This window comes from Furipterus horrens, unplaced genomic scaffold, assembly GCF_987537825.1.
Source record: "Furipterus horrens unplaced genomic scaffold, mFurHor1.1.pri manual_scaffold_4, whole genome shotgun sequence".
Lineage (NCBI taxonomy): Eukaryota > Metazoa > Chordata > Mammalia > Chiroptera > Furipteridae > Furipterus > Furipterus horrens.
The window spans coordinates 98,760,857-98,775,779 of NW_028327174.1; the positions used below are offsets into that span (position 1 = coordinate 98,760,857).

General features: G+C 49.0%; 1 protein-coding gene across 1 annotated transcript in view; it reads right to left on the reverse strand.

Annotated features, from left to right (window-relative positions):
- Window positions 1-14,923, reverse strand: part of CRACR2A (calcium release activated channel regulator 2A) — a 130,535-nt gene that overhangs the window by 18,406 nt on the left and 97,206 nt on the right. Inside the window, exons 10-14 of the mRNA XM_090273856.1 lie at window positions 14,323-14,394; window positions 10,815-10,860; window positions 8,749-8,855; window positions 5,485-5,803; window positions 2,114-2,246 (exon numbers count right to left, since the gene is read on the reverse strand). Of these exons, the coding sequence (XP_090129982.1) occupies window positions 2,114-2,246; window positions 5,485-5,803; window positions 8,749-8,855; window positions 10,815-10,860; window positions 14,323-14,394 (677 nt within the window). The remainder of the gene's footprint in view (window positions 1-2,113; window positions 2,247-5,484; window positions 5,804-8,748; window positions 8,856-10,814; window positions 10,861-14,322; window positions 14,395-14,923) is intronic.

Genomic DNA, 14,923 nt, shown 5'->3' on the forward strand with positions numbered 1-14,923 from the left:
CAGAGCAAGGCATGCTGCCTGCGGGGGACACTGATTTGAGCTGCTGCTCTTGCATAGTTTGCACAGTGTGATAAAGGGCGTTCCTGATGGAACCTTTGATAGTTTTCTTCTTCCTATATTGTAGGTGTTTCCATAACTGGCCTCCTGGGAAGTGCAAATTAATCAGATTTTCTCTTTTTAGAGACTTCCATCTCGGGGACACAAGCTGGAAATGTAAACAGATCCCGACTCCCTGATTTTGACATGAAAGGTAGCTACAGGCACATGCCTGCAAGGGGGCCTTTGAAGGCCTGAGGTCTCGGCATCCGTCCTCCTGCCTCCCATGAGCCTGTGCTTGAGTCATGACTTGTGGGGGTGCACCACACTGATTGATCTCTGGGGAAGGTGAGTCCACATTCACCCCATTGCATCCTGTGAAACCATACTTGGAGCACGTGGCTCACTCCCAGCCATTTTTCTCCAGTCCAGACAAGGCCAGACTCTTTTGAGCACAGTTCACGGGCTCTGCCTTTCTTCTTGTCAGGGTTGTAAGTCTTCACCTTGGGGTACTGTCAGTTTTGTGATGGAATGGAGCAGAAGGGAGGGGACAGGAGGATGTAACAGATGTGAAAACAGCATAAGAAAAGGTCCAGCAGTAAGAACGTCACTGTGAAGCATGTGGGAAGAGACCCATCTATATGAGGAAAGTGGAAGGAAGGGGGCCAGTTCAGGATGAGAGGAAACACATGGGGTCTCCCCAGGAAGAGTGCTGGGGCTGAAAAGTTTGTCCTGTGGGGCCAGCTAGCAGACAGGTAAGGGTCAAAGATGGTCTGGACAGAGACTCAGGCTTGGAAGCGGTCTTGTGTGATCCAGTTCATTTCCCTCATTTTTCTGATGAGAGAAAGCTGAAGCTGAAAGAGGGACTACATCCTCCTGAAGTCATATAGCTGGTTAGTGGCAGGAGTGAGATAAACATCCAGAACTTCTGGTGCTCCACTGCACCTCAGCAGCCTCCCCTGCTTGCACCAATGTCTGTCCACCTCCCATGGCAGGAAAGGGTCCTCAAAACCCACGGGGTGCTCAGTATGTACAGCTCAATATTACTAGCAACACAGTGGAATGGAACAGAAGGAGTGCGCTGGGAATGGGGAGGTCTGTATCTATACCAACCAGCTCATGGCAATGTGGACAAGCCTCTTAAACTTTCTGGGGCTCAGTTTCCTGCTGTGTCCATTGGGCTGATAACAATACTTACCTCCCAGGACTATGACAAGATAGAGTGAAATGATGCATATAAAAACCCATGGTAAATATTCAGATCATATCAACATATTTTCAAATATAGTTGACTCATCAGTGCAGTCATATGATACATAGTAGGCACTCAATGGGTTTATTTTTTGCTTAAGTGATTCAACTTGGTAAAAGCTAAAAAGTCAATATGACTATGGGTTTATCACATATTCCAATAAAATGAGCAACTCTGGAAGAAGAGAAAAGGTCTTCAATCTAAATAAAGTTTTACCCAAGAGTGGGAACACACTCAGCCATGATCATTCACTAGTAGCTGGGCCTAATGAACTTCTACAGTAAACTCCAGCTGTCACCCAGCAGACCTGGGATGTAGGATGGGTGACACGTGCTGGGTAAAGGAGCCTTCTAGGGCACTGACCTCCATGCCACCCGTCTACACACACACTGGGAGGGGCAGGGCATGAAGCAGCTGGCCCATGGGGGAGGTGGGGGTTGTGTGTGTGAGGGGGGGATGCTCAGCAGGAGCATGAAGATTCAGGGCCCTGCTGACGGTGGGGAAGGGATGATAAAAGAGAGACAGGCCCAGCAAGGGTACAAGGGGCCTGAAGTCTACCTCTGCCAACTTCAGTTACTCTCTGGCAGGACGTAGGGGCTTTCAGTGGTCTCATCCCACTGGAGTGAGTTTAGCAGCCAGCACTCTGCAGGAGGTGGACTTCACCATGTCCCTCCCAGCCTCGCTGTGGAGCAAGCAGACTGTGCCTGCTCTCCCTGGGGGCCCACAGCCTCCCCCACTGGGCTCCAAGTCCCTCCCTCAGTCTCCTCCTCACAACCTCCCCTTTCCAGAGGTGGGACGGGACCCAGTCTAAGGGTGAGAACTTACCCACAGTGGCTGTCATGCCCCGGGGGAACCAGTCATCACAGAATCTCCTGAGGAAGGATGTCTTGCCTACGGCGGAGTTGCCCACAAACACAATCTTGAAGAGACGGTCTGGGGTGGAGGGACAGCCTTCCTCCTGTGGACGGTGGACAGTCTGGCCAGCTGCTAGAATGTTCGCTAGCTCCTGCTCCTGCCACCGCCTGCCCGTCACCCATCCCTACAGAGTCCAGAGGAGAGTAGGGACCTGGCCTGCACACCAGCACTGGGAGGCCACCCAGCCTGGGATGCAGGTAGCTTTGGGCTCAGGGCATCCTCAGGGGGGAAGGACATCCATTCAGCCAACACTTGCCCCCCCGCAGTGTTGCAGGCCCTGTGCGCGGCCTGAAGATGCAGGGGGAGCAGGAGAACTGGTTAATGGTGGAGTGAAGGAGGCAGGCACGGAACCAACCGTCACAACACAATGTTCCAGGTGCTCTGGGAGCAGGGAGGAGGAGCCAAGCATCCATGAGCAGACACTCTGAGCTGGGGCTTAAAGCAGAGGCAGAGATTCTCTAGGGGGTCAAAGGGAGGATAAGGTGGGGTGTTAGCAGGAAGGAGGGGAGACAGAATAGAAGAAGAATTATCTCTGCCACAGGGCAGAGACAGCCCGGGCTGGGGTAGGAGCTTTAGTTTCTGCCCTATCATCATTGAAGGCCTGGACTGATGGAGGATACCCATGCCTCCGTGCCCTTTGCTCTTCAGTCCCATCTCATCAGCTTCCATCCAGGATCCTCATCTGCCCTGGGAGCAAAGCAAGACAGCCTCCACCTAGGAGGCTGGGAATCCATGCTGCTAGGCCCTGGGCAGAGCATTCCCAAGCCCCCAATCTCTGCTGCTCCTTCTCCACTGCCTGGCAGCAGGAGGCGCTGGGAGCCGAGCCCATTAGTCTGGGATATTTAACGCCAGCAGGGAATGGACTTGCTTAGACTCTGAGGGCAAGAGGCACAGTAAGGACCCGCCTTCCTGCACAGGATCAGCCCTTTCCACTGAGCCATCATTCCTTCCGGAGATCCATTTGCTTGCTCCTCCGAATCCTGCCTCAGGCCCCGCCCAGCTGGGCCAAATGAGGAAACTTTTGAATCTATTTAGAAGTGGATTTGGGGGAATTAGCTCCTCTCCTGGAGTCAATACTAGAATGGAGTGGCAGCAGATCTTAGCAGTACTGGAGTTTCAGAGAAAAGCCATTAACAGGCTTTTGGGGAGAAATCAATTCCATGCAGTGCTTAAGTAGGAATTCAAGGTCAGTTACAGAAATTTAAACTAAAAAAAACACTCCCCACTTAAAAACGATGCCCCCTGCCCCATTTCTTTACTTGCAATACCAAGGGCATCCGCTCTCTGCTGTCCCTGCTCAGCCTCTGTACTTCCAACTGCAATTTGTGTGAGACTGAAACTCTGAGAAGCAATCTGCATCCTCAGGCCCCCATAGGGGTGGGGCCTGAGAGGCCCAGGGTGGGAGGAGGGGATCCTGGCTGCAGAGGCTGTACCTGATCTGCAACCCGCCGCCGCCCCCCCCCCCACCCCCGACAGAGCAGTGGCTTTTTTACAGGCCAAAGAGAAACACATTGATTGATGCCTCGGCTCCAGGCAGAACAGTACAGCGAACTCCTGGAACTTGTGTTCATGCACTTAGCCTGTGTCCCCTCTGAGAACAATCCACAGTGAGACAACCGGAGTGGGACAAGGGGGCTGGAGAAAGGTCTGCTGTTCTTTCCCACACTTAGAAAAGCTTTACAAATAAGAGTAACAGGTGTATTGTTTTGGAATTAGGAAGGAAAATAAGGATTATTTATAATCTCCCCTACTACCCTGCAGTGGTCACTATTCATGTTCTGATGCATTTCTTCGTGGCTTTTTTCTATATAGAGGAAAGAACATATGTTTTATTGAGACAGACATGAGATATTATAATTTTACGCTTTTCATATATTATTAAGTTATGAATATTCCTCTGGGTCACTAATTTTTTTTAATGTGATTTTTAACAGCAGTGTAACATTTATTGAATTAATATGCTATTGTGTATGTTCTATTAGTTTTTCAGTTGTTTGCTATTATACACTTACATTCTTGCATTAAGTCTTTGTCTGACTTTGCTTGTTTCTGAGGAAAGATTGCTAGAAGTAGAGGTGCCAGTTCCAAGGATGTGATATTTAGAAGTTCTTGGTTCTTCTGACCAAACTACTTCCCGGAAGGGTGGCAGCAGTTCCTGGCTCAGCTGCCCTGCAGGGAGGCCTGCCTCGCAGCACCGTCCCAGGAGCAGAGCCTCTGTGGAGGCTGTCCCACGGCTCCCAGTAGATCGCATTTCCTCATCGCCTGCGTTTCTGTCCCCAGCTAGATGGCAGCCCAGCCTGGGGGAGCCACAAAGTGTGAAAGCAGGGCTAGAAGGCAGGGCCAGGCTGTGTCCTTCTGGGCTTCACTTGCCCTTCTGCTAGAGGAAGAATACGTTTCTGATGCCTCATCAGATGACTGAGAGGATCAAATACTATGGCAGACACTATGCTTAGCCTTTTCCTTTTACCTCTGGCTCCTTGACACTTCTTTCCCACATGGGGGGGAAGTCGTGGGGTGCTGAAAACCCCATCTGTGTGCACTGCCTGGATGTGTAGGTCTGTATGCTGACAGATCAGGAGAGTGGCCTCACCCACCAGTGGGTGACACCCAGTTCTCCACCCTTCCCTGGGCCCAAGGCCTCCACCATTCCACCCTTCAGAGGAATGATATGTAGGCATGAATCTTAATCCAGGCCCAAGAATGATAACCGAGGCCAAGAAGGTCCTGCACAGTAACCAGAGAAGTCTTCTTGTCACACATGTTGATACAGGCATGGAAATGCTCAAGGTGGCAAGGGCTGTCCCAGTGTGACCAGAGGACCCTCTCTCACACTTCCGTGGACATTTCTAAAGTTGTATTAGAGGGTCAAGTGCATGGCAGGGGAGGGATGTTGAAGGAGCCTATTCGTAAGTCCAGGTCACAAACAAGGTGTGGAACATCATCACGATGAACCAGAGGAGATAGTTCAGATGGCCTCCTTCTACCTGCAGAATTTAGAGAAATATCTGGTGGGGGAGTTCAAGTAGGACATGGGATTTAAGTGTTATTCTGAATGTGAACAGAGAGCATAGGATAGGGAGTGGGGCAAACATCAGAAGTTATAAGAAGAATTTACCAGGAGCCCCGAGTCCCCCAACAAGACACTCAGCTAAGCAGGGGAAGGTGGTGTTGGAAGGACACAAATATGTTGTATCACAAGACCAGCCGCATCTGACTTCCCGGGCTGCCTTGGGGGACAGGCCCAGGGTGGTGTTTAACACCAGAGTGGGATGTGCCCTTACCTTGGACAGAGCTTCCTTTCCAACAGGCTGTCCTCGGGGAGATGTGGGCATGGGCTGAGAAGGTTCGGCCTGCTGGCTTTGCCCTTCCCCACCCTGGTCGGAGATCTCCTCTTTTTCTCGGCATCTGCTCAGTGGCTGCTCAAAGCTGCCCTCCAGGAGCTGGGGCAGGGGGTCTTCTTCAATGGAGATGATTCTGCAGAGCGCCCGGGGAAGTGGCCCCCCTGCCCGTGGCTCCTCTTCTGTAAGGGGATACCCACTCAGGCCCAGGGAGCTTCTCCTTCTCTGTATGCCAAACACATCTTCTTCCTCCTCTGACTGGCTATTTTAGGTGGGGAAGAAAGAATAACAGGAAGAAAACGGAAGTGTATCAATATGGAAGCCACACAGCTTTTCCTCCAAGGGATGAAAGAGTACCATGCCTTGGGGGCAGAGCGCTCCAGGAAAGGAACCACCAGACCCAGCATTCTTGAGTTCATTCACCGAACACACTTATATGAGTGTCTGATGATGAGGTTGATGATCACGCAGGTGATGATGGTGAAGGTGATGATGATCTACCAGGTACTAAGCTAATGCCACCATCATGAACAAATGGGCAAAGTCCCTGTCCTATGAAATGCTCAGCTTAGTGGAGGGGCTAAAGCAACAATGACACAACTCAATACATTGTTACAAGTTGTGAGAACTGCTGTGATGGAGAAGAAAAGGGTGTGAAGGAAGGAGCATAACAGATCTGGAAAAAAAGGGTCCTGGGTGACCAACCAGATGACCTCAGCTCTGTTCCCAATGCCAGCCCTAATTAACTGTGTCCCCAGAGAAAACACACTGAGCCTCAGTTTCCTCACCATAAAACGTGGCCCACTGCCCTGGCTACCTCACAAGTAAGGCAATGCATTAAAAAAAGACAGGCTTGCAAAGCCGCCCTTGGCAATATGAGGGAGGCGCAGCGCTGCTCTGGGCAAAGCCTCCTCCCCACCCCCCGCAATCAGGTGCCTCAGAGGCAGCAGCCCACAGGCTTTGAGTCGGAAGGAAGCCAGGCAGGGTATGTGGACTCGCCTCTCCTTCCTTTCTCTTTCTTGTTCTGGGACCTGCAAGTCAGAGTCAGGAGGAAGTGGCCTCAGTGCATGTCTACTTCCAGAAGCATCTGAGCATCAAGAACAAGGAGAAGCAGCAGATGGCAGGGATGCTGGGCCACTGCACAGGCTGTCCTTTCAGCGTTTTGGGGAGCAAAGGCCTCACATGTCCTTCCTGGCACAGGAGTTCCTCTCGGGTTTTGGTGAACAACCGAAGCTGGGGAGTATTTTAAAGGGGACAGAAGATTTGACAGGAAAGACCTTTCGTCCAAAATTGGTACACACATACCCCTCCACACACAGGCACATATGCACACACATGTACACACGTGTGCACACACACAAGGATTGGAGAAGGGAGTGGAATGGGGATGAAATGCTCAGGCGACAGAGTCAAAGGAGAAAGGTGGGCACAGGACACAGCACAGGCAGAAGAGAAGCCCCTTCGTCTTCCCCTCTGAATTACAATGTTTATTACTCCTAAAAGCCGACAGTAGGAAGGAAAAAAATGCATGTGTCATTGTTCTGAAGTTAAGTGACATTCTGAAAGATAAATTAAGATATATTGTTTGCTCACAAAAAACGGTTACTTAGTTTAGGTCCCTTGATATAAAATAAAGAATCTGTAGCAATTCAAGTGCTTTTCCACTTTTTATGAACTCACAGTTTTTAATAGAAGCTGATTGTGTTATTTCCAACAAATTTCTTTTATACTCCAACAAGCCTACTGTTTATCTGCTTTTCAACACATGCGGTAAGTATTCCCATCCACTCTCACTCTGCTTACACACACGAGTGCACATGTGAGCAAGCGTGGGCGCGCAGCATGTTTTACACCCAGAAAAAGGTATGGCCACTGAGATGGTCCTGAAACGAAACATTTCTTGGAAAAATCTTCTTATTTGGGAAATTTTCAAGCACTACTGACATTCTGTAAAACCTTCAGGTTAGTGTGACCGAGTTCATTTTTGGTTTCCCAGCGAATGCTGTGTGCGGGGATACCGAGCAGTCACCTGCGCCAAAGCCTGCCGTGGGATTCAGGTTCACAAGTTGCTGCTCACTCAGTTGTCTGCTTCCTCCAGAGACAGGGCCTGTTTTGCTCAGCACTGCATACTCAGCGCAGAGCACAGTATCTTGCACATAGTAGGCACATGCTAATAGGTATTAATGGCAGGACTCATGTCCAATTTATCTTTGGAATCATCACAAAACTCAAAAGAAGGTCTACTACAGAGCAGGCAATTGGTAAATACTTGTTGAATGAATCAATCAATGAATATATTCAGTTCTGAGGAACCAATAGGCCAACTATTACACAAATTTAGGTCCCAAGTTGAATCTCGCTGTTCAGCTACTAGAAAGGAATTCATGACAATCGGGTCCAAAGACATGACTGACATCCAGAGTTGTCTCCCTTTGCTTGCCTGTTTATTTCATGCTTCCTGTTCTCAGTGTCTCCTAGCTGGGCAAGTATGCACACTTCCTTCCCAGATCTAATACTAAGGGATGTGGCTGCCTCTACCTCTCTGTGTCCATTGATGTGGATGGAGTACGTGGCAACAAGAGGGAGAAGAGGGGGACTGGCTTCTTTCTTTGAATAGCAACAAGCCCCTCCTATGGGGACTCAATCATGTGTTGTCCAACAGGAACAAAACATATCATCTTTGAGTTAATTAAACATGAAACATTGAAAGGAATCTGCCAAGCACAGGCCCTATTCTTGCCTGTAAAATGTTCAACTATAGGAGGTTCCATAGGACACTTTAATTGCTCTTTAGAGCTCAAACAGTCTTGTCTCTGAAAAACCGAGAGCATCCATTCCGCTCAGCAGACAACAGGGCATTGTCACACTACACACTCCATCTCTTCCCCTCCTGTTCTCTCTCCTCTGAGGATCTAGAGCACCTCTTCAGTCCCTCTGTGCAGGCACATGTGGGGAAGGGGGTACACAGAAAAGACCAGGCCCTGTCCTAGGAGCTCACTCTGCACAGTGTTCCTCCCACTTGGATGTCAGGACAGGAAGAGATATGTCCTCTAAGATTCCAGGGGAGTGAGCACAGCTGACCCCAGGCTTTCCCACCAGGGCCACTTCTCGAGGGCCAGTCTGCACTCAGCATGGGCTCAGGGCCTGGTCCCAGTGAGTACAAGACTGACAAACAGATAATGCATGAACAAATAGAGGATGACTTACCTCCTAAGAATCCCTCCGCTGTCCACATATTTGCCTATTACAGAGCCAGATCTCTGTTTCCGGCTTGCCTTGGAAGCAGCTGTGTTTGCCTTGGCTGCCTTATCTTTCTGTAGAAACACAAAAAGTTCCTCAGATCCATGCCTGCTGGTTTGTCCCAGTGTTTGAGCAGAAAGTGCTCAACTTGCCCACTGCATAGGTCAGGCTCCAAACAGACTGTGAAGTAAGCAAGCTATGTTCCTGCCTCCCTGCTAGCACTTACCTGCTCTTCCCTTTTGCCATTACCTCTCACCAGAATTCCTCCACTTCCTGTCTAATGATCTAAGCCAATGAACCAACACACAGTTCAGAGCTTGGGGTCCATGTTATTGTTCTTCACAGGACTAGTGATAATTTGCGAGAGGACAAGAAGAGATACATGTGGAATGCATAGGGAAAACGTTTATGGACAGAAAATACTCTGTGCCTCTTGAAATCAAGCTCTCCTGTGTGGCTCCAGTTCCCCTTATTCCCAAAGCCTCAGATATGAGAAAGAGAGGATCCATTAACCCAGTGTCCTCTCCACAGCTGCTAAGGTAGCAAAGGGTACTTCAAACCTTTTGTGGATGTAGGCTGGGAGTGGATAAATTGCTCACACATCTGTAACGGAGAGCCTAGGTGGGGTGGGAGCTTACATCCACTTGGCCAATGCTCCCTAACAGACGTCTTCCAGGAGATGAGGCAGTATTGGATCATAGGAAGAATCTCTCATTAACCAGCCATCCCCATGATTCCTGGAGATCCTTAAGGGGGTTTGGCAGGACTTCCACGGCCCCTGAAGGTATGGCTATAATGATTCCAAATTAATCTTTAATTATTACTCAGCACGAACATGATTTTATTCCTCTTTCTTCTATTACCCACAAAGGTTCTTAAGTCCATTCTCTTTTCAATGCAAAATGAGTTTGGCAGGTGAGGGGAAGCAAAGTCAAGGGATTAGGATGATATTTGGCTGGAAGTTTTAAAATAAATTCAGTGTTACAAACGTGTAGGCTGGAGCCTTGCCTCTAACAGTACACACAGGTGGGCAGCAGAGATGTTTGCTGACAGCCAGGGGTGGAAAAGAAATGGTGGAACAAGGCCCCTCTGATCTGCAGCCATAAACCAGGGCGCACCTCATGCAGGACAAACCAGCTGCCTCTTGCTGACTACATTTAGGCCACTGTTCAGCTAGAGTTCAGTGCAAAGCCTCCTTCCAAGAGTTTTCTAAATAAATCCTTACAATATGAAAAAAAAAAAAAAAGGTAGGGATTCCCTTTCCTCATGTGGAAGTTGAGGTCATGGGCCAAGGAGGTGAATGACTTGCCCAAGGACACACATGAAATTCATGGTGTGATCCTTCCAATAAAAACTCATACCAATAAGTCCTGCTCCCATTTTTCTTCCCTTTTGAACATCCAACCGCTACTATCTAAAAGGGAAAAAGGTAGGGAAACGTGGGATCCTAGATTTGTTTAATGCAGCCCATCAGGAAGACATTTAAATAAACACGGAATAGCATGGCTTTTGGGAAAGCATGTAAGTGTGGTGCTCAGGTATGGAGCAGCAGGTCCCCCACAGTTTAAAAAGACTAGACATAAAATCCACTATGTCAATTGTAAGATACATATTTGGAATTTGATCTATGACAATGTAAAATGCAAATTTTTCATCAAGAGATCAAAACTTTAATGAAGAAAAGAATTGCAAGCATTTTGACTGAAAAGTGATCATGACATTTCAACTGCGCCATCTCATGGCCTGAACTACCATTTCTGCATCCAAGAACTGTGTGACCCTCCCAAATATTTCTGTCCTTTACGCCAAGAGGGACGTGTGTGGCTTCATGGAAAGTTAACACAGTGTTACCCAGGAGGCCACCCTGCATTTTTATTATTTTCAAAAAAGCATAAGCCATGGTCCTGCCCCTACAGAAGGAGCAACCAGACCCTAAGCCTCAGGACATTCCTTGCCAGTCCTGGCTCAGTTTCTGGCTACCAGAGGGCCACAGGCCTTGTGTTTCCCCAGAGAAAGGGGCACTAGGCTCTTACCTGGAAGCGTATGTCCCTTTCATCTCGAAGGTGCTTGTTCCTTTCCCTGCGATGGGAAAGAGGAATTTATTCAAACATGGAGTTGGGGGTCGCCAAGACCAATAGCAGCTGTTTTGCCTGTTGGGTGGGTACAGAGGAAGGCTTGGTGTGGAAGGCCCAGGGAGCATGCAGAACCTCTTTCTTAAGGGATTGTGGTTCACAGCAGAAGGTAGTCTGTGTGTAAATAAGTTCAGAGGAAGAGAGAATGGTCTAGAGACACCCATCACCCTTCAGATCATGTACTGGTCTAACTGTCACCAGGGAAGCCTTCCCCAGAGAGTGACCAGGAGCTCCACCTGCACCTGTAAATTGCTCTGGGTCCCACGTGCCCCTCTGAACCATTCACTCATGCCCACACCCACTCAACTAGTGTCTTCTGGGCACCCACCACATGCCAGGCACTGTTGTAGTTATCAAGGTTACACCATTGAACAGAAGAACAAATCCTGCCCTCAGAGAACCTGTACTTTAGTGCGGAGTGGTCAGGGGAGGCCTCACATAGAATGCAGTGTCTGAGCAGAGACTGAAAGGGGGAGAGAAAAATTCTGAGGTATTTGGGGAAGAACATCGCAGGCAGAGGGGCCTGCAAGGGCCGAGCCCGGGGCTGGGGTACACCTGGTGTGCATGAGGAACAGAATGAAGGGCAGCAGAAAGCTCAGAGGGAGAGCAGTAAAGACAAGGTCAGAGAAAAGATGGGGGAAGAAGGGGCCCTGCCGTTCATGGCCTGTGGGCCATTGTAAGAACTTTGATTTTTACTCCAAATGAGAGATGAAGCCATGTGGGATGAGTGTGGGGTGGCAGAGGAGTGTCCTGATCTGACTCAGGTTTTCCAAGAAGCCCTATAGGTGCTGTGCTATGAACACATTGCTGGGGACAAGGGTGGGGTCCTGAGAACAGGCCTATATTTTAAGAAATATGTTGGTCATTGCTCCACTTTCAGTGAAATAGTGATAGAAAAAGCCTGACTAGTGGGGAAGAATGTGAGGGAAAAAAATGGAGACAATGAATGTAAGTGCAAACAATTCTTTTGAAAGCTTTGTTGAAAGTGACTAAAGAAATGGAAAGTAGCTGGATGGGGAGGGGAGGATAAGAAATACTATATAAGAAATCCTATAATACATATATAGTCTCTCCAAAGGGAGGGCGCAGCTGTGGTCTGACCGTCATCACTGTAACGTGGCCATTTCCTGGGCATGGACCATGGGAAGGCGCTCCCTAAGGGTGCTGCTCACTGCAGGCCCAGCTCTGAGACAGGCTGGAATAGCGGCCTCAATTTCCTGTTCTGCCGGATGTACTAGAAATATGCCGGGGTTGTTCTGTACCAGCTGTGTGCATCCGATGAGCAGGCAGGCACACAGTCAGGGAGGGACGAGCAAGGCATCTTATAAACACTGAGAATGGCAAAGGGAGCTTCACACACTGGAAGGACCCCCCTCTGTGCAGGCGGTGACGTCAGCAGCCTTGCACCTGGGTGAGTACTTGCGGAGCCCTGGGGAGCCACATCTTCATTGGGGACGTTGCTGTTGTCTCTTGCTTTGTGCAGCCACTTTCATGCAGAAGCTTCAGTATTTACAGAAATGCTGGACTCTTTACATGTGTGGACTTCCGTTCACATCATCCCCCTGCTGTGCTTGCTACTCACATCTATCACCTCATTCTCAAAAGAAGCCTGAGAGGCAGGCGGAAGATTAAGACTCCGACTGGTTAAGTCAATTGTCCAAGTCACACAGGTAATGAGGGCAGTGCTGGGTCTTAAACCAGGTCCAGATGCAAAGTGTGTGTTTCTGACTCAGTGCCCTGAAGTTGCTTCCATTCGCCCCATGTCCCTTAGCAGGGCCGTCCCCTTCTCACCTGGTCACATCAGGCTATGGTCCTGATTCCACCACCACCCACACTCCCACTACTCTCCCCACCTCCCCCCACCCCACTGCCAACTTTCTCTCCTCGGTTCCCGTCTCCCCATTGCTCAGGTCCCTCCCTGGTGACTTCACTGTGGAGGAAAAGTCTGCTGTGGGGCCTTTCCCTCCACATCTCGGCTTTCTCCCGCCGGGACAGTTGAAGCCTGGGGACCACGCAGTAGCTCCGGGCACGGGAGTCTTCACCACAAAGACCCTAAGCAGTTGGAGAGCACTGCCTTGGCGTTCCCTCTGATCGTCTGTGTTGAAGCTGCCCTGTTCTTTTCTTAGTACAATAGAAAGAAGGGGAAAAACAAAAACCTGTCCTTGGACACCTTGTTCTCTGCCCTTCACTAAAGCCTTCCTGAGAATCAACATCTTTTCTCAAATGCATGCGAACTTGGCCGCCTAAGCCCCCTTTCATCTCCCCAGCCTTTGGGGGCCTGTTTGAATCATGCATCAAGGGCAGTAAATCTGAACTGCATTCAGTGTGAAGCACTTTTCGATTTGGTAGTGTCATGGATGACAGACACAGTGACCTTACCTTGTGTTCAAATAAAAAACCAAAACAAAAACTCCATAATGTACCTGTTTCCAAACCACTTGCCCTTTACAAAGCAGAACCCAAAGTCCTTCTGCTTCATCACCGTTCCCCAGCAGGTGTTTGGCAGGTAGAATGCACAGTTGCTTAGAAACCCCAGAGGCAAAACTGAAAACGCCATCTTTCCCCACACAGGTTTGGTGGGTATTTTTTTTGTTTTGTTTTTTGTTTTTTGTCTTTTGGGCACATTCCAGACTGGTGAGCTCGGGATTTACAAGGAGTTGTAGCAGGCTATGGAAACTACTTTCTTGATGCTCTGTTTTAACTAATTTTCAGGCAGACCTTGGAGAGTACAGACCATGACGATAAAGTGAATATCGCCATAAGGCAAGTCTCAGCAATTTTTTGGTTTCCCAGTATATATAAAAGTAATGTTTGCTCTGCACTGTAGTCTATTAAGTGTGCAATAGCATGATGTCTAAAAAAATGTGCAAACCTTAATTTAAAAATATTTTATTGCTAAAAAAATGCAACAAATCATCTGAGCCTAATGGAAAAATGTTGCTAATAGACTTGCTCAATGCAGGGCTGTTACAAACCTTCAATTAGACAAAAAACAAAAAAACAAACTGGCAATATCTGTGAAGCACCATTAAACAAGGTATGTCTGTAGTCATTCAACAAACATTAATGGATTAATGGTGGGGTAGGATAAAGAGAATCAGCCAGGTATGGATCTCAGTTCTGGCTCCAACATTAAGTAGCTGTGCCACTTTTGGTCAGTTACCTCATTTCCCTAAAATCAAATTCCTCATCAGGTAGCTGCTGCATTAACAACTGCCCTGCGTCCTAAGTTTCGTTGACGGTGAAAGGGGTACTGTGGCCGCCTGAACAATATGTTAAGGACAAGAGAGAGGAGGGTGCTCTCTCAGTAGCTATGTTTTTCCAGCATGCAGACAGGGAAGACTCAGACTGGCCCCCCTACCTGAGGCGTCTGGGACATGCTCCCAGAACACACCCAGTGCTGACCCACCTGAGGAAATCCAGCTGCTTCAGGAGCCCCGACTTCTCCCGCTGCAGACTCTCTGTCACGCGGTACACTTCCCTGAGCGGGAGGCAAACAGCAGAGATGAGCGACTGTTCCGGGGGCGTGAGCTACAGGGTAAGAGGCATCATGCTGAGGTTGGATACCCAGGATCCCTCACACAACCAGCGGGCAGTGCCCTGCGCTGGGGACAGCAGGGTCAGAGGAATGCGGCCTTCCATGGAGAGCACCTGCCATGTGCAAGTCTCAGAGCCATGGTCTCAGTCATCACAGACACTCTATTTGGAAGACAAAAGTATCCCCATGTTATAGTCACAGCTCACACAAACAATCCGGGGCCCAAATCAACATCTCCTAGCCACAAACCCGCTCACTCCACAGCCACCCGCACGCCACCTGCAAACACAACTCTATAATAACTGCACTGCTCTCCCAGGCTGCAGGTGGTCCTGAGGCCCACAGTTCAGGGAATTAGAATCGAAACTCTTCTTCAGTCCAGTCCTACAGGGCGAGAACAGAACTGGTATTCTTTTCCCTGGATGCTAGTTTAGTTCGTTTCCAGGAGCTCTTGAAGAATCGTTTTCCTGCT